At 38.6% G+C, this 23,397-nt stretch overlaps 1 protein-coding gene across 1 annotated transcript in view; it reads left to right on the top strand.

Moving 5' to 3' along the window:
* Window positions 1-23,397, top strand: part of GARNL3 (GTPase activating Rap/RanGAP domain like 3) — a 225,399-nt gene that overhangs the window by 157,535 nt on the left and 44,467 nt on the right. The window contains 1 exon segment of the mRNA XM_020984961.2: window positions 1,247-1,313. Coding sequence (XP_020840620.2) covers window positions 1,247-1,313 — 67 coding nt within the window.

Here is a 23,397-nt window from a genome sequence, read left to right as displayed (position 1 = left end):
ATGAAGCCTTATAAGCTCCCTGAGAACAAGGACCATGTTTAAACTATATTTGTATCTCCTTCAGTATGTAGCATGAGTTACTAGGCAATTAATAAAGGGTTATTGAATGAATGAATTTTCCAAATTATAATGGTTTCTCCTTTAATCCAAATTCCTATAGCACTTTGTCTCTTTCTTATGGAATTGTCTCATTCTGCCTAAGGCTATAATTATTTATCTATATTACTATTAATACCTTTATTATAGGTGTAGGTATGTTCATGTGTGTGTTTGTGTTCTATTAACCTTATGTTTCTATGTGTAAAAAGAGTCAGTATGACATAGCAGCTGTAGGGCCAGACTTAAGGTTAGGAAGACCTTGTCTTAAGACCTGCCTCTAACACATACTAAATCTGAAACCCAAAAAAAGCTTTGAGGAAACAGAGAGAGAAAAGAGCAGAGGTCTAAGGATTAGTCCTTGACAGACACAGATAAATTTGAAAGGAAGAAGTCACTAAAGGAGACAAAGAATGGTCAGAGATATGAGAGGAGAGTTACAAGAAGAGAATGATCAAAAGACTCAACTGCTATTGAGTGGTGAAGGAATATCAGTATTTGCCTAAAAGGAAGTCATTGGTGGCCTTAGAGACATTATAGTAGAGTCGTAATAATGGAAATCAGATTATAGGGAGTTGGGAGGCAACAAGTAATTAGGAAAAGGAGGTAGCAATTTTAACTAATTTAGGCAAACTGTTCATTTGGGGGAAAAAAAGCAGAAGCACCCTGCCTCTGTTCAAGTTACACGAAGAAAAGGAAAGTTTAATAGGATAATAGCTATAAAGGACAAGAAAGTTCAGGAAAAAAGATGGAACTAGTGGAAAAGATAGGAGAGTGGCATGAGCAAAGCCTCCTGAAAATCTGGAAGGGATGGGATTGAAAATGCAGGTGGAAGAAAGAAAGGAAAACACTTCTTCTGTACCAGGTAGGAAAGAAGGAAGAAGGAAGCAATGCAAAGACAGATGTATTGAAGTGAAGACCTAGCTTTACTTCAGGTCTTTTCCCACAGTGTTCCCTAATCACCACCCACTCACATAGATTCAGTAAATGTTTTCTGATAGTAGTGAACTCATTCCTCCCTGAGTTTCTGTAATGCAAAGGGATAGCTGTAGGTATTAATGGCCACACTAAGCATCTCATTGATTCAAAAACTCTTTTCAGTAGTGTCAGTATTCAGTCTGCCCACTACCCTTGCCCATTATCATTACAGGTTAATTTTGTTGCAGCTATTGATGTGTATGAAGATGGGGAAGCTGGCCTGCTGCTTTGTTACAACTGTAAGTGTTGTTTCATTCCTAAAATATTTAAATATGTTAGACTTGTTCTTTTTAAGTTTTATAGAGGCTTAAAGGAGTTAGCCATAGTACTTAGCTAAATGCATCATTTCCATTTACATGTATTATAGCTCGAATTTCTTGCTCAGCTTTGACTACAATATGATAATTGTTCATCTGGGTTAGTCTGCACAGCCTCTTTTTCTTTCTCTGACAGAGGTACCAAAGAATGTTCTAAGAGCTAGTGTTGCATTACCCTCCATGGCATTATCTTAAAACAAATTATGTAAACCTTTCTTGAAATAAATTGTGTGTGTGTGTGTGTGTGTGTGTGTGTGTGTGTGTGTGTGTGTGTGTGATGGACCATTTGAAAGGAAAAAAAATCCAGGCTATTCATTTGCAAAAAAAAGCAGAAGAGCATGCCCGAGTTGCTATTATAATATCACATGCTTATATAGTACTTTAAGATTTACAAAGTACTTTCCTCACAACACTCAATAAAGCAGATAATAGAAGGATTATTCTTCCCATTTTAAAGAGAAGGAAATTAAGGCTCAGAAAAATGAAAGAATTTGCCCACAGTTTAATAACTAGAACATATTGGAGGTTAGACTTGGAATTAGGGTCATGTGACTCCCAGGTCCAATGCTCTCTTCCACTGCATCATGTTGCTGCTTATAAAACTTCTTCCCACTGGAAATACCTGTTTACAAAAGGGGAACAGAGATTTCCTCAAATGTAAGCTGGTTCCTCCTGTTTCCCAGTCATTGCTTTTACTGTGTTATGGGATAGTTGTTTGATTTCTTATTTTTTAATTTCTTGTATGATTTTTAAACTTTTAAATAAACTTTATTATTTTGACTTTGGCATTTTGTCTTTATTTTGAAGTCACTGGGGAAAATAGTTCTCAGAGTACTTCCTTTGGTAAACTGATTTTGATTTTTTTTTCTTTTAGGTACCTACAGAGGATGGGAAGGGAGGGAAAAATTGACAGGGAAAGGGAAAAAAATGAAAAGTGGAAAGTCAGGGCAGATCAGGATAAATAATAAGGAATTTTTCCCTGAAATAAAATCAGATGTCATTCATTTTAATCAGATTATTTTATTAAACTCTTTTTGTAAATATTAAAAAAATGCATACCAATAGAGTTCATGTCAGATATGTTACAGATAAAAATATTATTTTGGAATAGTTGTTATAACTTCTTATAGTATTTAGAACAATACAGTAACAAAGATTTTTAGAAACTCTTTTTTCTAAATAGTGCATTGGTATATATGAGACTATATGATATAGCGGAAACAATGCTAGATTTTGAATCAAAAGACCTGGTCTGCTAAATCCAGTATTATTGCTATATCTGCATGGCCTTGGGTAAGTCATGTAAACTCTCTGGCTCTCAGTTTCCTCATGTGTAAAGTGAGATTAGATTACTCTAAGGTCCCTTCCAACTTGAATTCCTGATCACACTTTTATCCTTTTCTCATAAATATTCTAAATACTCATTACTAAGGTCAATCTGTAACTGTTGAAAGCTGACTATGACATAGGGATCCTCTAGTTACTTATCAAGAATTAAGCTAGATTGCCTAGCCAAAAGAAAAAAGAAAAAAAGGGGGGGAAAAGGGAAAAACTTTTAAAAAAGAATTAAGCTAGAATAAATTTCAGGGTCAAGAATGAAATATAATTGTTGACAAGAGTTTATTAAAAATCACATCAATGAATTGATGAAAGACTTAAACACCTAGATTTATCAGAAATTTTTGAAATGCTAATCTATTTAACTACAGTAAATTCTTCTTTAGCTAAAGAGAGAGAATCTTTTGAGTCATCATTTAAAAGGAGAAACTGTCTAAAAACTGAAAACGGTAGAAAAATTAATCCTTCAGATCCTGGTTTCGGATATATAGGAAAAAGAAGGTAAAGACTGAACTGCACACACATGCCAAAAAAATTTATTCTAAGTATTTCATGTTAACTTTTCTGAAATAATATTTTTGGAGATTCAGGTAGGGAAGCTGTTTTGGTTGATTTTTAAAGCACATCTTAAATTTAAAAGTAAAACAATGAAATTATTACAGTTCAGAATTTAAAATATATTCTTTTTTGTTAAAAATAACTATACAGTTTGTTGGTAAAGTCAAATGTATAGCATATATAAGATTTATTTAAGACTATTTAAACATTTTTGTTGGCTTCCTAATTATACAGAAAGTAGGGGTGAGAATTCTGTGTCCTGCACATCCCAGCCCTTAGGTGGGGTTCATGCCATAGACCACAGTGGAACAGTGTCTGTAGTCTGGGTAGAACCTATTCCTGGTCCTAGAAGTGAGGATAAAAGGGTCAACAGAGAAGTTCCAGTGCAAATGAAACTTGGGCATGCCTATTAATCTTAGGATAGTATAAGCCAGGCAAACATAATAGTTTTCTGGAAAGAGCCAGAAGAAGAAGGGGCTGCCAGAGACGGAAGAAGACTCAAAACCAGAGATTCACAACAATATATTGGGAGGGTCAGCATTGGAAGCTCCAAGAGTCTGATGCCAGGAGACAGAAGAGGATAGATAAGGAAGATGGAGTGAATTTGTCATACCTACTCTCTCTCTCTCTCTCTCTGTCTCTCTCTCTCTCTCTCTCTCTCTCTCTCTCTCTCTCTCTCTCTCTCTGTCTCTCTCTCTCTCTCTCTCTCTCACACACATACACACACACACACACACACACACACTGTACACACACATATATATATTTTCAGCTTGTTTAGGTCTTGGACGGCTCCATTCTCCCAACTCATTCAAACCCCTTGTCTTCTGAAAAGTTGCTTTTGCAATCACTGTCATTTTTGTCCTTGGTGGAAACTGAAACTGTCTTGCATATTTTCCTGACAACTGTAGCACTTGCTACTCTTTTCTTCATGGAATTTATGGAGCCATATATATAGTATTCCTCCTCATAGAGAAACTCCCTCATTTCTGATAGTGGGGTGGGATGCCACTGGTAGAGGGCCTTCATCTTTTTGGAAGAATGGCTAGTTTAATTGGTGAGATGCTTTCTAGATTCTCTCCTTATCTGAATCCTTTTGTCATAGAGATATCCCCTATATTTGTGTTTCCTGTTATATGGTAGGCACATCATAAATATTTGTTGGGTAACTTGATTATACCTATGGGAGTCAATTATTTCAGCAAATTAGGAGAGAAGCAAAAAATGGGGTGAAGAGGTAATCTATGCAGCAGATTTCTCTGATACAGGTCTCATTTCTAAGATATATAGGGAACTAATTCAAATCTATAAAAATAAAAGCCATTCACCAATTGATAAATGAATATCAAAGGATACAAACAGGCAGTTTTCTGAAGAAGAAATCTAAGCTATTAAAAATGTTCTTGAGAAAAAAGTTCTAAATCACTAATAATTAGGGAAATTAAAATTAAAGCAGCTTTGAGCTACTACCTCACACCCATCAAATTGGCAAGGCTTACAGAAAAGGAAAATGACATGCTAGAGTGGCTATAAGAAAACAGTTGTTTTAATGTACTGTTGTTGGAATTGTAAACTGGTCTAACCATTCTGGAAAGTTGGAACTATGCCCCAAAAACTATTAAACTGTGCATACCCTTTACCTCAATGATAGCACAACTAGGTCTTTACCCTAAAGAGATCAAAGAAAGAGGAAAAGGACCCATATTTCAAAAATATTTATAGCATCTCTTTTGATTGTGGCAACGAATTGGAAACTAGACAGGGTTGCCCATCAATTGGGGAGTGGCTGAACAAGTTGTATTGAGTGAATGTAATTGAGCAGAACCAAGAAAACAATTTACACAATAACAATAAGGTTCTAAAGACAAATAACTTTGAAAGATATAGGAATTCTGGGGCAGTAGGTAGCACAGTGGATAGAGCACCAGCCCTGGAGTCAGGAAGACCTGAGTTCAAGTCTGGCGTCAGACACATAACACTCACTAACCGTGTGACTGGGCAAGTCACTTAGTCCCAATTGCCTTGCCAAAAAAAAAAAAAAAGATGTAGGAATTCTGAATAATACAATGACCAACAACAATTCCACAATATTCATGATGAAACATGCTACATAATAGACTCAAAGTGTAAATTAAGGAATCGTTTTTTGACATTCAATATAGGAATTTAATTTGTTTGACTGTACATGTTCGTAATAGGTTTTATTTTTCTTGCTTTCTCAGTGGGTGTGGAGGAGAGGAGGTAGGAGGAAAAGAATGCAAACCTAAAAATAAAATTTGAATTAAAAAAAGAAGACAATTATGTCATTGGAGTGTATTGTGTAAGAGACTAACATAGTGAAACCTGTGCTTTAGAAAATTCACTTGGTTACCTAGGCAAAGAATAGATTGAAGAGAAAGGATGAAGGGAGGAGGACTGAAGAGAGTATGATGTCTTTTGAGGCACATAGACCAATTCAGAGTTTATTCTCATAGTTTAAGTGAGAGTTGATGAAGGCCTGAAGGGTAGTGACCATGTGAGTAGAGGAGGGGATAAATTCAAGTGAGATTGGCTCAGAAAGACTTGAAAACTGATTGGAAAACTGACTGGATATAGATGGAGTGAGCAAGAGAGGAGTTAAAAGATGACTCCAGAGTTGCAAAGCTGGGACACTGAAAGGATGGTGGTTTCCCGGAACAGAGGCAAGTGAGTTAGGAAGAGGGGTGGCTTTGGGTGGAAAGACAATGAATTCTGATTTGGATGTGCTGAGTTTGAAAATCAAGTTTGAAATGAACAATAAGAATTTGGTAAGGCAAGACTAGAGCTCAGGAGAGAGAATAAAGCTAGGTGTATAGGTCTGCAAGTCAGTTATACCAAGATGATAATTAAACCCATGGAAGTTGGTACGGTCTCATAAAGACAAAAGAGACCTAAGTCAGAACCTTGAGGATACAGCCACAACTGCCAGAAAAAGACACCAAGGAGTAGCGGTCAAATGGATGGAAAAAGAACCAAGAGAAGAAAGGGTAGTCAACAGTGTAAAAGAGAGGTTGGGAAGGATGAGGATCAATAAAAGGCAATGATATTTGGCAGTTGAGAAATCACCGATAACTTTGGAGAGAACCGTTTCAGGTAACTAATGAAGTAAGAAGCCACAAAAAAATTACATAACATGGGAGAAGCTACTTGTCAGAACTACATTTGAGGGGCTCAGGCATCACACGTGGCAATGCATCATAAGAACCTAGAGCTTCTTTAGACTGCCTGACAGCTCCACCAATGCCAGATCTACTGGATGCACTTTTTAACACCTTCATCTTATTATTACATAAATTCCATTACACTACAGTCCACCGGCAGATGGGCTGTGTCAAAAACAATTTGGACAACCAGAAGATCAGGCCACTCCAACAGGCCCTTCTTTAGATCATACACCTTCAAGCCACTAAAACTTGACTAGAGCTACTTACTCCATTCCACTGGTGGCAGGAATGATATACATTCTAGTTCTTTGCAGCTTTAAATTCTTTCTTTATAGTGATCCTAAACATTTATCCCAGTGAGGCTTGATGCACAGTATTTCATCTCTGCCATGAAGTTCCGTGGCAGGCCATATGGATCTGTTTAAAATCCTCACGATTTTGGGTGGCTACAAATGCAATATGTCTATTTAAAACAAGTTATGCTGGACCTGGCCAAGGACTCTGATAGGAAGCCAACAGGCTTCTTATAATCCATGCCAACTCCCCTAAGCAGCAATAATTCTGGATTTTGTCAAGGACCTGCCCCCATCCCAGGAATATGATGACTTTCTGGTAGTGATAGACACCTTATCCAAGATGAATTACTTCCTTCTCCTCTACGTTGGACCTTTCTGTAAATGAGGCCTTCTGCCTGTACCTTAAATTTTCTGACTCTGCAGGCACCTCTTCCACATCTCCTCCAACTGGGTCCACAGTTTCTCTCTCAATTCTGGACTGTACTTTTCATAACCTTACAAGTAAAAGTATACATTTCCACAGTATATTACCCTCAATTCAGTAGGCATACAAAGTACATGAATTATATCCTTGAGCAATGTCTAAGATACAATACTTTCTATCATCAAAATGATTGGTCATCTTAACTGCTCCCTGTTGAATTTTATTAAAACAACAGGCTGCATTCATCCATCCAAATCATGTCCTTTTATGTGAATTATACTATCCATCCCTATTTACGTTCACTTATTCTGCATACTCTACTCCAGTGGTGTCAAATTCAAATAGAAATGGGGACCACTAAACTGTACGTAAGAATCCCTGCAGGCCCCATTATCATTTTAGGAAACCACATATTAACATTACCTGTGTTCTATTGTATTTTTATTTATTTTGCTAAATATTTCCCTACTATATTTTAATCTGATTCCCTGCTACACTCAGGAGGGTTGCAGGCTACAAGTTTGATACCTGTATTCCATAGTCCGCATAGTCAGTGGCTAACTGAGCAAGTTAGGGGCAGTTGTGACCAATTTGCAGGTATACTCTACAAGCAACCAAAACAGACGAATGGGACACTATCTGCAGGAAGCCTTTAGCCATAAGGGATCAGGTCTTGTTATCCTTCTGGAACTTGATTACCAGTGGACCTTAACATTTCATAGATACTGGTAGAGAGGATGATAGGCTCCTTCTCTACCACTCAGGTGGTAAACCCTATTGCCTTCCACCTCATATTATTCTCACAACATTTCCACCCTGTGCTCCATTGGTCTTTATTGTGACAGGCTCACTTCAACGCCAAACTGCATCCAGTCACTTTCTCTACCCTCAGCAACTGTGGATAGAAAAGGGAAGTAAATAGTTCAGGAGATCCTAGACTCACAGAGGCAGTGTGGCCCGTGACCAGTACCCAGTAAACTGGTAAAGCTAGGAGGCCAGAGAAAGAACAGGAGAATATAGAACGTGCATGTCCTCCTACCCCACCCAGTCTGCAGCCTTTAGTTCCAAAGAGGCATTAATGAGATCATAGGATTTGGAACTTGAAGAAACTGAGACCCAAAGAGAAATGACTAGTCCAAATTAATACAACTAGTAAATTCTGCAGGGAGAAATGATGTTTTGGCCCACAGCATTGCCAACATAGTGGAGAGAGGAGCGGTCATGTTGACCATGCCAGCCTATGCAGAGACATGGCTAGCATGCCACATTCATAAAATAATATTATATTGGGCAATAAAGTTGTATGGGACAAACCCATTTTGTCAACACCTATGTTGCTTCTCTTTGTAATGTGTTCTCCATGATTCCATGCTGCCTTCCTCAACTTTAGACAGGCATCTGGTCCAAAGGCCATTCTCATTCCTGTGCCCTTTTGGATTTGGTATCCTGGTGAACTCAGGCTGACGCGGCATGATTTCTGGGCTCCTTTTTTTGTCACGGTATAGATCATGTCAATTTTCTTCTCCAAGAGTACCCTTCCTTTAGTCCTTACTAACATCCCTAAATCATTGGTATGTATAATTTTCCTGCCCTGTATGGGGAAGGAATTTGATAATGGAGTAGCCAAACTCATTCCCTTCCTGCCTCTGTGATTCGGCTGTCCTGCTTTGTCCATAGAATAAACAGTACTCCCTCTTGATACTTTTGTGCTATAAGAAATGATGAAGAGGATGGTTTCAAGGAAACCTAGGAAGCTTTGTATGAACTGACGCAGAATGAAGTAAGCAGAAGCAGGAGAACAGTTTATACGATAATAACATTATTGTACAGACCAATTTTGAGAGATTTTAGAACTCTGCTTAACACAGTGACCATCCATAATTCCAGAAGACTCATAATAAAACATGTTACTGCACTTCCTGATAGAGAGTTGATAGACTCAGAGTGCATACTGGGACATAGTTTTTTGACATGGCCAATGGGAGAATTTGTTTGTTTGATTATACATGTTTTTAACAGAGATTTTATCTTTCTCTTCTCAATTAGTAATAGGTGATGAAGAGGTGGGAGGGAAAAGATGGACTTTCATTGACTGAAAAAAAATTGATTTAAAAAAATACAAAAAAATTCTCTCTTCTAAGGTCCATTCTTTTCTCAGAGCTTACCTCCCCTCCCCTATGGGACTTCAGTATAGGCCTCTGCATGTATCTCCAGTGAAATCCACAATTCTGAAGAGCCCTGTCTTACTATCTATGCTGGAAAAACAAGGTGGATGAGAAACAAATGTTACCAGACTGTAACATATAGTTGGATGTACCATCCATCAGATTAGAATATCCATGGATAGATAGATAGATAGATAGATAGATAGATAGATAGATAGATAGATAGATAGATAGATAGATAGATAGATAGATAGATATCTTGTGCAAGCAATTAAAATGGATAATGGACTGGGCCCAGGGTGGAGCAAAAGGTGGTGACCAGTTTGGATCACTTCTTTAATTATGCTAAACTACTTATTGCTCTGATCATTAATGTTAATATTCTAGTGATGCTGTTGTCTGTAAATAAAGAAGTACCATGATCTGTAAGAGCCAAAACTAAATATAACCCCAGAAGCAACGGAAAGACTCATGGTAAGTGTTAGCAAGCTACAACATGTTTCAAACAACAGCTTCTGAAGTAGCATTATAAGCATAACGTAGGACTTATATGTCTAGAAAAAGGTTAGCCTATCACATAAAGAGAATAAAGACAAAAGAGGAATACCACAAATGGTACATCAGTACCTATGAAATATTAAAAAGCAGCTGGATGGCGTTGTATGTAGAAGTTCTGAGTAGAAATCAGGAAATCCTGACTTTGAATCCTGCCTCAGACACTTCCTAACTGTGTGATCCTGGAGAAGTCCATTAGCCTCTTTTAGCCTCAGTTTCTTCATCTGTAAAATGAAAAACTGTGCTTCACAGAGTTTTTGTGAGGATCAAATAAGATAATATATGTAAAGTGCTCTCCAAGCCTTAGGACACTATGGAAATGTTAGGTGCCGTTCTTATCAAAGAAGAAAGCAGCCCACATATTTGGTAGTTCCTCTATGTAAAGTTTATGGGAAAACATAAAAGCATAAAAGCAAGAACTGTCCTGGCTAGGAATCTCAGAAAGTGGAGAAGGACTCGGGCAGAAAGAGAAAGATTGAAAGAACAGGAGCAGGAGAGATACTTGAGCTAAAGAAACAGCTCAAGGAAGTTGGTAAAGACAAGGGAAAGGAAGCTGGGGATAACTGGCAGCTGCAGCAAGGTAAGAAGTGCTAACTGAGGAGAAGAGTTCTGTGTGCGGAAGAGGAGGCTGGAGAACATCACAAACTTGACATAGTCATATTGGAGGAATAATGAGGACTTCACTTATCGAGAGTTTGCCAGAGCTCGCCTTTTATTCAACGGATTGGATCACTTTTGGACTGAAATGATAATTTCATCCTTCAAAAAGTGAAGGAACTAATGAAGGAAATTAGCATTCTGGACCCAAGTCTCGCCAACAAAAAGTGTTGGGGGAAGAGGGGACAAGGAGAACTTTGTGGAGAAGTGACCACTTCTCTTAGAGTTCATGATAAAAGAGAGGAAAATCTGTAGTGCTTGGAATTGGCAGGTGTGATTGCTGAGCCACTATCCGAAATATTTTGGAAAATGGGAGAGATGCCATAGGACTGGAAAAAGGCAAAGTTCTAGAACATATCATTAAGGACATAATTTGTGAGCACCTAGAAAGGGAAGCAGTGGTCACTAAAATATAATAATAATGATGATGGTGATAACATTGACATACTGCTTTAAGTTTTGCAAAGCATTTTAAAAATACTGTCTCATTTTTATCCTTACGAAAAATTGAGAGGTAGGTGCTATTATTTTACAGATGAAGAAATAGGTTGAGAGAGCTTATGTGATTTGCCCAACATCATAAAGCTAGTAAGTATCTGAGGTTGGATTTCCTGACTCCTGGTCCAGCATTCTATCCAGTGCACCACCTAGCTGCCTCTAAAAGCAAGCCTGGCTTCAATAAGACCAAGTCAGGACACACTAACCTAGCTCCTTTTTTGGCGGGATAACTAGGGTGAAGTGAGATATTTGCTGAGCAGTTAGCACAGTGCTTGGCATAAAATAGGTACTATATAAATGTTAGCTGTCATCATCATTATTATTACTGTTGTTATTATTAAACTGGAGAGGGAGCCTGATGCTGTTGATAGAGATCCAGCCTTGGGGTCAGGAGGTCAGGAGCTTTAAATTCTGCTTCTGACATATACTTAACCTGTGACACCGGTTAAGTCAGTTAACCTTTCAATGTTGCCCGCAACTCTCTAAGATTCTAAGTTACAGAACAGTTGCTCATCTGCCTTGGTAGCGAGAATCTCCTCACTGAAATCACAGGTCAAGACTAACTAACTAAATAAATAAATAAATGCTGGTAGATTATAGGAATACTTTGGATTGTGGCAGAGCATTTGGGTCTGCTATGCTTTTCTTTGCCATTTGGGTCTGATAGATGTTAATAAAGTTATGTGTACTTGGAACTGACTAAAATATTGTATTCCAAGGATTAATCATTAATACGATGATGTCAATTTGAGAAAGATCTCTATTGAACAACATGTTACCAGAATCTCTGCTTGGCCATGTGTATAAAGGACATAAATAACAGGCTTGTGAAATTTGCAGATGACATAAAGCTTAGGAGAATAGCTAACTTTTGGGGTGATGGAGCGAGTGTAGATTCAAACAATCCAAAAGCATTTATGGAGTACCTACTATGTTCCATACTCTGTGTTAAGCATGAAGGATGCAAAAAGAGACAAAAGACAATCAATTGGTCCCCTCACGTTCACCATCTAATGAGAGAGACAGCAAGCAAACAAATATGGACCAACAAGCCACATACAAAATTATTAGGAAACAATTAAAAGAGGGAAGTCACTAGAATTAAGAGGTGTTGGGGAAGACTTCCTGTAGAAGATGGGATTTTAGTTGGGACTTAAAGGAAGCCAGTAGATTGAGATGAGGAAGGAGAGCATTCTGGTCATGGGGGAGAGACAGAGAAAATGCCTGGAACTGAGAGATTGCTGGTCTTGTTTATGGAACAGCAAGGAGGCCAGAGTGTTAAAGAGTAGATAGTGGAAAAGTAAAGTGTAAGAAAACCAGAAGGGTGAGGGGGTGAGAGGCTAGGTTATGAAGGGCTTTGAATGCCAAACAGAGGATTCAGCTATATCATTTTGTTATTTTATCCTGGAAGTGATAGGGAACAACTGGAGTATATTGGGAAAGGGAAGTGACATGGCAGGACCTACTAGAACAGTCTAGAAATATGGGCTTAATAGAGTAAGATGAAATTGGATAGGAATAAATGTTTGCATTTATACTTGTACTATGCTTGAGTTCAAGAAATCAACTTCACACATACAGAATGGAAGAGGTATGGCAAGAAAGCATCACAGACTGTGAGAGTTGAAAGGTATCTCAATGAGCAATCTGGTCCAACCCATAAAAGAAAGAAATCTCCACTCAACAACTAGAACATACCTGACAAATGGTCATCCAACCTCCAAGGAAGGGAAAGCCACCACCTCTTGAGGCAAGAATTCCTGCAGAAAAGATCTGGTGATATCAGTGGGTTATAATCTCAATATAGATCAACAGTGTTAAATGGCGGCCAGAATTGCTAATTGATATCCCAAGCAGTATTAAGAGGGGCACAATTTCCAGAATAAGGAAACTAATAGTTCCACTATACTGTGCCTTGGGAAATACCATGTGTGGAGTGATGTATGCAGTTTTGGACGCCACACTTTAAGACTGAAACAGATAAGGTGGATGTGTCCAAAAGAGGGTAACTACGATGGTGAAAGCACCGGAGAACATATGCCATATGAGGATCAGATGTTGTATGAGAATCAAATGAAGAACCCAAGGATGTTTAGCTTGGAGGAGAGAAGATCATGTGACATCATACTTGTCTTTAGATATTTGAAGGGCTGATATGTAGCCAGAGTTCTTAGAGATAGATTTAGGTTTCATATAAGAACTAATATTTTAGTAATTAAAACTGTCAAAAAGGGGAATGGGCTTCCTTAGAAGCAGTAGATTTCCTCTTATTGGAAGTCCTCAGATAAAAGCTGGATGGTCACCTGTTGAGGATGTTAAAGAAGAGCTTCTTGTTTAGGTATGAATTGGAATCGATGGCCTCTGAGGCCCCTTCCAACTCTTCGACTTTGCGACTGTATCACAGAGCTATATAGGGACAGTCTCATAGATCAACAATGACTACATTGCTTTCATTGTATAAATATACTCATATATGCTGGCTGCAAGAGGGTTTGCTCGAGTGTGGTGACCATACCTTGCTACTTCCCACCCTTTTAACTCAGCTACCTTGGTTTTCTTCAGGACTGATAGTCCTTATTTTCAAATGATTTTGATGATTAATAATAAGGTGATTTCTACAAACTACAGGATGATGAGCTTGACATTAGTTTATGATCAGAGTCTAAAATGGATTAGTAATTTGGATGGTCTGTAACTTAGAAATCAAATTAACAAGCATTTAATCAGGGCCTGCTATGTGGAAGGCCCTGTGCTTAGGGCCGGCAGAGATCATTATAAGCCAACATAGGTTTATTAAGAAGGCAAGCAAAAGTAATTTCATTTTCTATTTTGATGGAATTGCTGGACTGATAGATCAGGAAAATGCTATAAATACAATATGTCTGGATTTCAGCAAGCCATTTGAAGGATATAGGGGAATGATAATATATTTCAGTGAATTGGTAGCTTGTTGAACAAGTGTAATTAAAGTGTCAATTAACAGATTAATGTCATTCTAAAAAGAAGGCTCTTGTAGAATGCTGCGGAGCTCTTTCATTGACCTTATTCTCTCCAACATTTTTGTCAGTGATTTGGATAAAGATATAGATTGCGTTGATCAAATTTATGAATGACAGGAAGCTAGAAGAAATAGCTAATAGGGAGGGTGTCCCAAAAATCTTAGTACACTAAAAACTAGTAATAATACTAATACCAACTAGCATTTCTGTAACTTCCTGTGTATGTCAGGCACTACATTAAGCACTTTACAAATATTAACTCATTTGATCTTCACAACAACTCTGTGAGATAGGTGCTACTATTTTACAGTTGAGGAAACTGAAGCAAACAGGTTTATGTGACTTGCCCAGGGTCACACAGCTAGTAAGTATCTGAGGCCATTTTTGAACTCAGGACTTCCTGACTTCAGGCCCAGCACTCTGTCCAGTGTACCACCTCACTGCCTGCAGTAAGACTTTTGGGATACCCTATATTGGGTGATAAAACAGAGAGAGGTGCAAAAAAGAACTCAATGGTTTGAAAAAATTAGCTAATCAAATAAGATAGAATTTAATAGGAATAGACATAGAACTGAAGTTCCAAAAATTAACTGCCGAAATATATGATGAGAGACACTATGGTCTAGTGGACAGAGAGCTAGCCTCAGACTCAAGAGGACCTGAGTTCAAGTCCTATCTCTAACACATACTGGCTGTATGACCCTAGCTGAGCAAGTAACTTAATCCTTTCTTTTCCCAAGAAACTCTCTAAGATTATAAGCTGTAGAACAGGTGAAATCTGTGTTGGTAGAGGGAATTTGCTCACCAAGAATTATCTATATCAGTGAAATCACAGGTCCAGTAAAATATATAATTATGTATGTGAATATATGTGTGTGTTTATGTACGTGTAAAAGGGAAAAAAAAAAAAGAGAAGCCTGAAGGTTATGGTGCTCTATAATCTCAATATGATTCAGCAGTATGACATAGCAGGCAAAACAAATTTAATATGAAGATCCATAAATAGAAGTCCTGTGTTTAAAGGTGGAAGCTGAACGTTCCTCTGTCTTCCTTCGAAGGCACAACATTTTAAGGAGGGCTGTTGAAAGAAGAGCAGCTAGCATGACTAGGTGACTTTAAAACTATGCCATGTGTTAATCAGTTGAAGAAACTAGGGATGTTTGTCCTGGAGGGAAGGGAAGATTTGAGGGAGGGAGCAGAGATATGATCAGTCTCTTCAGGGATTTGAAGGCCAATCATAGAAGAAGAATTCTATCCTGCTTGAATCCAGTGGTGGAATTTACAGGGAGATTAAGTTTCAGCCTCAGAGCCTTACTAAGGTTCTCTTAATATCTCAGAGTATCCATCTTTCCTCCTTTACTCACAGTAACTAACTAGCCCACCTCCTTTTCCAGTCGTATATGTCCATAATGAATAGGCTTTTCAGTGTGGATAACCTACAGAATTTAAAAAACAAAAGACAAAAAACCCAGAACAAAAAAGTATAATGTCCTACTTTTTTCCCCACCTTCAAACTACTGAGCCTGATAACTAAACGACACACACAGACATACACAGGTTCATCCCTGCTTCAGATTCGGGGTTCAGTTCTTGTGCTAAGGAGGCACACAAAGAAGTTATTCAGTGATGGTCTTACTGCCACATCCACTCTCACCTTTGTACCTAAGTTCCCCTATAACTGAGTTCCTTGCCCTGTACCTAAATTCCCCATTAATTGGGTTCCTATTTTTTCCCAGGATCCTCTCATGCTTGGGTTTCCTGCCTTGTACTCCACCCTCTCTGGTGACTGTGTCCTGACACTGAATCCCAGTTGCCTCATGACTCTCCCAATACCAATCCACCCACCACCATCCATGCTTCACCACCTGCTTGGATATATGCCCTGGTTTTAGACTCTGTTTGGACCTTTGGTTTTTAACATTTGTCTTCCATTTCCTTCCCTACTTATCCTGTGCTGCAGGACTAATCTGTCAGTTTTATGTCTACTTTCAGACATCCCTATGTGCCCACCCCTAGAATTTTCAGATGATACAAACACCCCTGGCCTTGCTCCCCTGTTCAGAACTGCAGCCTTCAGGCAGCCCTGGATTCTTAGTCCCAGGCTTTCACATCACTACTCCAGACTGGCTGTGACCATAGGGTATCTTGTCAATTCTTCCTTTAACCCTCCGGTGTAGCTGTTTCAATTCTCTTTCTCAGCAAATAAGAGGTCAAAGCAAATGGAAAGTACAATGGAAATCAGGCTAGATTTGGAGTCAGAGAACCTGGGTTTAAATCTTGGCTCTGTCATTTACTATCCATGTAGCCTTAAGAAAGTCACTTAAACTCTCTGGACCTCAGTTTCCTCAACTGTAAAATGGGGCAGGAGGGTGTTAGACTAGAAGACCTCAAAAATTCCTTCCATCTCTAAATCTATAATCCTATCAAAGTACTAGGGTTTGAATACCACATTAACATAACTAAGTCTCCATATGTCTGGCCAAGTTTTCCTGAATTTCTCTGATCTGATTCTTCCTTCTTTAGAGAGTCCCAGGCCCTGGTCCTAACCTTGTGTTCGCTTTCTTTTTTTTTTTTTAATTTTTTAAGGCAGTTGGAGTTAAATGACTTGCCCAGGATCACACAGCTAGTAAGTGTCAAGTGTTTGGTCTGAAGCTAGATTTGAACTTAGGTCCTCCTGACTTCAGGGCCAGTGCTCTATCCACTGCACCACCTAGCTGCCCTGTAACTTTGTCTTCTGAAGCAACCTCACTCTACTCACTGGCTCTCAGCCTTTTATAATGGAGCCATGTGATAGTACTGCGTCTACTCCCAGCTGTTAATATTCACACTGTTAACATTCTCTCTAGGTAAGTGACTCAGGAAAACTTAGCATCCTGATGATTTAAATTAGCCAGTCTCCTCTTTTTATCTCATTGAAACTAACCTGTAATGAAGTGTACATAGCACAATAAGTAAGCATAGGTTTGTTTCTCCCTACCTCCTAGGGACATTTCGTGAAAAAAATCCTGCCAACTCAAATAGGCTCTGAGGGCATTGCTGTTTTCAGGTAGTAAGTACCAAGCTAGTACATCAGCTAGTGTAGTACAGCAATATGTGTGTGTTATACAGGAAGAATTCTCTACAGTAGTAGCCTATAAAGTATTATTACAGTAGTGTAAAGTATAATGCGATCTAATTGTAAACTAGAAAATCAGAGCTAATGCATTCAAACAATTGGCATCTTTACAGTAGTCACTCTGGAAGATTATATGCTTCCTCCAATGATACTACCATTGCTCAGAACCTTTTTTTGAAATACCTTTGTTTTTAAGGAGAGATACCTTAGGGTATCAAATAAAGTGCTGGACTTGGAGTCAGGAAGACTTGGTTCAAATCCTAGACATTCACTCTCTGGGTGACCCTAAGCAAGTCACTTAAAGTGTCTTGGCCTCCATTTTTAATCGGTAAAATGAGGAGTTTTTTCATTTTTGTCTTTGTGTACTTAATGCCAGCACAGTGCCTGGCATATCAGAGGCACTTAATAAATGCTTGATGAAGGAATGAATGAACACAGTCTAACCAATGTTTCCCTGTGCTGAAGCCGGTCCCTTTTGGTGAGGCTTCCCAATCTATACTTTAGAAGATACCAGTGAATCAAAGCAGGTTTGAACAAAATAAGGAATTTTAGATTATTCTTTTAAGTAGGCCATGTTCTCTCTCAAAATAAAACCTTAATTTGCCGGAAAATGTAACCATCCTACAACCTGGCCTTTTCTTGCCCTTTCACCTTCCCAATGCTCTGTGCTCCAATGACACTGGCCTCCTGTCTGTTCCTTGCACAAGACACCCTATCTGCTGGCTTCAGGTACTTTCCCTGGTTGTCTTCCATGCCTGAAAGGGTTCTCCCCATCATCTTCACCTCCCTGACTTCAAGTCTCAGCCAAGATAGGTCCCACCTTTGACAACAAAAAAAAAATCTTTCCCAGTCCTCCTTAATTTTAGTGCCTTTGAGATTTTCTCCAATTTATCATGTTTATATCTTATTTGTACATAGTTGTTTGCATATTATCTCCCCCATTGGACTGTAGAGCTTCCTTGAGGGCAAGGAATGCTTTTGCTTTTCTTTGTATCCCCGGCACTTATCACAGTGCCTGACATGTACTTACTAGGCACTTAACAAATGTTTGTTCTTGTTGGTTGTTGTTATGCAACTTACCACACTTGCAGAATAAAAGGTTAATATCTATGCAAAGTTTTCTGGTTCCCCTTCCAGGAACCAAGATGGTGGAGTAAAAAGGTAGTCGCTCTCACCCTCCCCTATCAATCTCTGAAAATATCACCCCGTTAAAAAAGAAAAGAAAACCCTGGAACAGCTGAACTGGAAGAACAATGGGAAACAGCAGTGCAGCAGCCCAGCAAACGGGTCTCCCAGTGCCTCAGCAAAAACAGGGGAAGCAGCACTGCAGGGGCCCCAGGTGGATAAGCACACTGCAGCATTCATCTGAAAGGAGCTGAAGAAAGCAACCTAAAGTCTTCATAAAGCCCCAGCCTTGCTGATTCCAGCCCAGCACCAGGTAAGCTGTCAGAACCCCAGGCAGAGATCCTGAAGCCCAGGTGGTGGAGCAGGCAAACACCAACACCTGGACCTCCAAGCGCCTCAGTGAGGGTGGGGGAACCAGAGGAAACCAGCTCAGAAAACCACCAGGTGCCTTGGCACTCTACCACAAAGGAATCTCCCAGTGCATTAGCAGAAACAAGGGAGGCAGCATTATAAGGGGCCCCAGGCAGATAAACACCCTGCAGCACCCATCTAAAAGGAGCTGAAGAAAGCTAAAGGAAAGGAAAAGCAGGCAACCTAGAATTGCCTGAAAGTTCCAGCCTTGCTGATTCCAGCCCAACACGAGGTAAGCTGCCAGAACTCTATAGCCTCCAATTGCTAACATAAGAGGCCCCAGCACACAAAACCAGTGACCAAGACCTAGGCTCCTAACACAAGAAGATTGGGTCAGTGCCCTCTGTTCCCTAGCAGGAAAAGTCAATCTCTTTAAAGGCCAGGGAATAAAGAAGCACCACGAGTAAGAAGAAATGTACCATAGATTCATATTATGAGAAGAGTGAAGATCAAGACAGAAATTCTGAAGAGGACAACATTGTCAACAAACCCACATCTGCAACAACAAAAGGGAATATGAACTGGTCTGAAGCCCAAAAAGCCTTCTTAGAAGAGCTCAAGAAGGATTTTAAAAGTCTAATGAGAGAGGTAGAAGAGTCCTTAAAAAATACAATTGGCCAATTGGAAAAATACACTGAAGAAAACAAATCCCTTAAAAATACAATTGGCCAACTGGAGAAGGAAGGACAAAAACTAACAGAGGAAAACAGTCTGTTAAAAACTAGAATTGGACAAATGGAAGCTAATGACTCCATGAGAGAGCAAGAATCAGTCAAACAGAAACAAAAAAGTGAAAAAATAGATGAAAATTTAAAATACCTCATTGGTAAAACAACCGACCTGGAAAATCAATCCAGGAGAGACAATTTAAAAATTATTGGACTACCTGAAAATCATGATGAAAAAAAGAGCCTGGACAGTATCTTTCAGGAAATCATAAAGGAAAACTGCCCTGAAGTCCTAGAACCAGGAGGTAATATAATCATAGAAAGAATCCACCAGTCACCACCTCAAAGAGATCCCAAATTGACAACGCCAAGGAATATAATAGCAAAATTCCAAAATTACCAGATGAAAAAGAAAGTGCTGCAAGTGGCCAGAAAGAAACAATTTAAATATCATGGAACCACAGTCAGGATTACACAGGACCTTGCAGCTTCTACATTAAAAGACCACAGGGCGTGGAACATGATATTCCTTAAGGCAAAGGAGCTTGGACTGCAGCCAAGGATCAACTACCCAGCAAAAATGAGCATGATTTTTCAGGGGAGGAGATGGATATTCAATGAAATAGGGGACTTCCAAACCTTCCTGATAAAAAGACCAGAGCTCAACAAAAAATTTGATCTTCAAGTACAAGATTCAAGAAAGACATAAAAAGGTAAATGGGACAGAAAGATACAATATGTTTTTAATGGGGGGGGGGTGCTGTTTAAACCCCTGCAAGGGAATATGACACTTGCAACCCTTGAGAACTGTGTTGTTATTACACCATGTTAAAGGAGTATATATAAAGAGGGTGGATATTAGTTGACTTTGATGTAATGATTTAAAAAAAACCTAATCAAGTGGGTTAAAGGGATCCAAGTAAGTGGATTAGTCTAATTTTAGAAAATATACTGAGAAAGGAGGAGGTAGACAAGAGTAAATGACATTACAGGAAAAGACACAAAATCCTATTACAGCAAAGGGAAAGAAGGGAGGGGGGTGGGCATTGTTTGAACCTTACTCTCATCAGATTTGGCTCAAGAAGGGAATAACATAATCAGTTAGGTATAGAAATCTAACTTGCCCTATAGGCAATAGGAGGGAAAAGGGGAAAGGAAAAGGAAGGGGGATAGAAGGGAGGGAGGGACTAAGGGAGGCGGTGGTCAAAAGCAAAACACTAGTGAGTAATTTTTACTTACAACTTCACTAATGTGAAAATATGTTTAATAGGAATGTAAATGTATAGCCTGTATCAGATTGTGTGCCGTCTTGGGGAGGGTGGTGGGGAGAAAGGGGGAGAAAAATTTTAAATTCATAAGCACATGGAAGTAATTGTTGGCAAATCAAAATAAAAATAATAAAATTTAAAAAAAGAAATTAAAAAATATATGTATGCATAGAACTTTTTTCTGAGTATTTCTAGAGCAATTCAGAACCATTAGCTTACCTGAAGATCACAAAGCCATTCTGTAAATTGACAATTGTTGAGTTGTTCCTGAGAAATAGGCTTAGTTGATCTTACCTAGAGATTAGGGTGTTATATATACAGAGAATATTAGATATTAGCACAGAGTATTTAATGAGAAAGCTGAGCCAAAATGCAGGTACTATACTGGACTTCTAGTCCTTTTGCAATGTTAAAAATGCACTTTTGAATGTTGCTTGTGCCTGGATTTTTTTCAGTCAGCTGTCAACAAAGGAGAAAATTATGGCCTAATTTTGTATTTATAGACATGTCATCTTATGGTGATAGCAAAGATGTATTTATAAGAGTCAGCCCTTCCTGAAAATGATGAAATGTAAGTGGTATCTACTTTTCCAAAATGTGTTTCTGGAAACTGTGATCTAAAATGAATCGTCACAGTAAAGAACCAAGGGCAAAATTTGCTAATGGTCAGGAGGTAACTATATATTTGGCCATAGAAACAGTATGATAAGTAGGGCTTATATTCCTGATTTTTAAAAGATTCAACATCACATAAATCATAGATGTGAATAAGAAACAAGAGAGCCCAAAGACTTGTAAAAGGAAAGAAGAAAGGAAGGAAAAGGAAAAGAAGAGAAGGAAGAGCTTTTATTAAAAGCTTACTTTGTGCAAGGCACTATACTAAGTGCTAGAGATAAAAAAAAAAATAAGCCAGACAGTCACTGCCCTTTAGAAGTTTACAATCTAATATAGTAAGTTGTTGTTTTGTCAGTTATCATGTCCAGCTCTTTGTGGGTTTTCTTGGCAAAGATACTGCAGTGGTTTGCCATTTCCTTCTCCAGCTTTTTACAAATGAGGAAACTGAGGCAAGCAGGGTTAAGTAATTTGCCCAGGGTCACACACCTAGTAAGTGTTTGAGGCTGACTTCTGGGCTGGCACTCTATCCGTTGTGCTGCCTGGCTGCCCTAATATAGGAAGATTACACATAAAGAGGAAGCTAAAGTTGGAAGGTGGGGAGGGGGTATAGAGGCATGATTTGGTAATGGTCAGGAAATGGCATAGCATCCTAGTTCCAGGTGAGATAAGATTAAAAACTCACTTATCAGAGCTTAGAGTCCCAGGGGCAAAGTCCGAATTCTGGTAAGAGGAGGGACAGAGGGTATGGTTTGAAATGGCCTCATACCCATAAATTATTAATAGATTAATTTTTTAATTTAAATAAGTTTTATCAATACCTTTTATTTTATATCATTATAATTTAGGGATAATTTATATCATAATTAGGGATAATTTAGCCCACCCCATCTGCACCCCATACCAGAACTGAACCTTCCTTTGTTTTTGCTTTGGTCTTTTTCTTTGTTACAATCAATACAGTGACAGCATCTCAGCAACATTGTGCCCTGATAGTCTCTCACCTTGCAACAAAAGGAGAGTGAGATGTTTAACTTTCTGGGGCCATCATTGGTTTTTTAATTACTCAAAGTTCAGCTTTTTTTTAGTGTTCTTTAATTTACATTGTGGTAATCATTGTGTATATTATTCTCACAGTTCTGTTTATTTTAGTCTTTAGCAGTTCATACAAGTCTTCCAGTTTTCTCTGATTTCTTCACATTTCTCATTGTTTATTATGCAATAATTCATACTTTCTTCAACAAGAGAGGCAGGAGCTAAATAAGCATGGTGAGGACCAAGTAGCATAACACACACAAAAAAAGAAATTGATTATATTCTTTTTTTTTTCTTTTTTAAGGCAGTTGGGGTTAAGTGACTTGCCCAGGGTCACACAGCTAGTACGTGTTAAGTGTCTAGTCTGAGGCCACATTTGAACTCAGGTCTTCCTGACTCCAGGACCAGTGCTCTATCCACTGCACCACCTAGCTGCCCTGATTATATTCTAATAAACAGGGAATGACCAGTTACTCATATAAGGAACCATTTCTGAAGCAACACTAAGACAATTATTTATTTTTTTAGAGAAAAATATCAAGATTGATAACCAAGTTAGAAACATAAAAATGAAAAGTAAAGCATGTAATTGAACAGCTCTAATTTGAATTTGAATGTTGTTGCAAAGAAATGGAATGGATAAGAAAACAGATGTCAGTAGAGATCATCACAACCCCTAAGCAAGTTTAACCACTAGAAATCAACAGCCATAATGAGGGGACCTATAGAGCCTAGAAAATACTTGATCTCCTAGCCAAGGTGTAGCAGCCAAAAGCAATACTTACTTAGAATATAAACTTGCTTCTAATACTATGCAAGGGAAAACGGTGGAATATTATGAGATGTATCTTCTCATGAAACTGGGAAATCAGGGGAGGAAGAAGCAATTAACAGAACACTTAGCAAAAGGCAAATTTAAGCCGGATCATTCTGTGAGCGTTTAAGGTTGGCATAGGAAGAACAGCTGATGAAAACTGAAAAAGATCTGTTGGATTTCCATAACAAACTCTTTTGTCTGCAGGTGTCAGTGGAGGCACCTCATCTGAGCTTTGTCCTCATAGTTCACAGTGTACCATAGGAGCAGGTAGAAAATGCAGTAA

Source organism: Phascolarctos cinereus, unplaced genomic scaffold (assembly GCF_003287225.1).
Source record: "Phascolarctos cinereus isolate Bilbo 61053 unplaced genomic scaffold, phaCin_HiC Scaffold_2;HRSCAF=192, whole genome shotgun sequence".
NCBI lineage: Eukaryota > Metazoa > Chordata > Mammalia > Diprotodontia > Phascolarctidae > Phascolarctos > Phascolarctos cinereus.
This window is presented reverse-complemented; position numbering and strand designations above follow the sequence as displayed.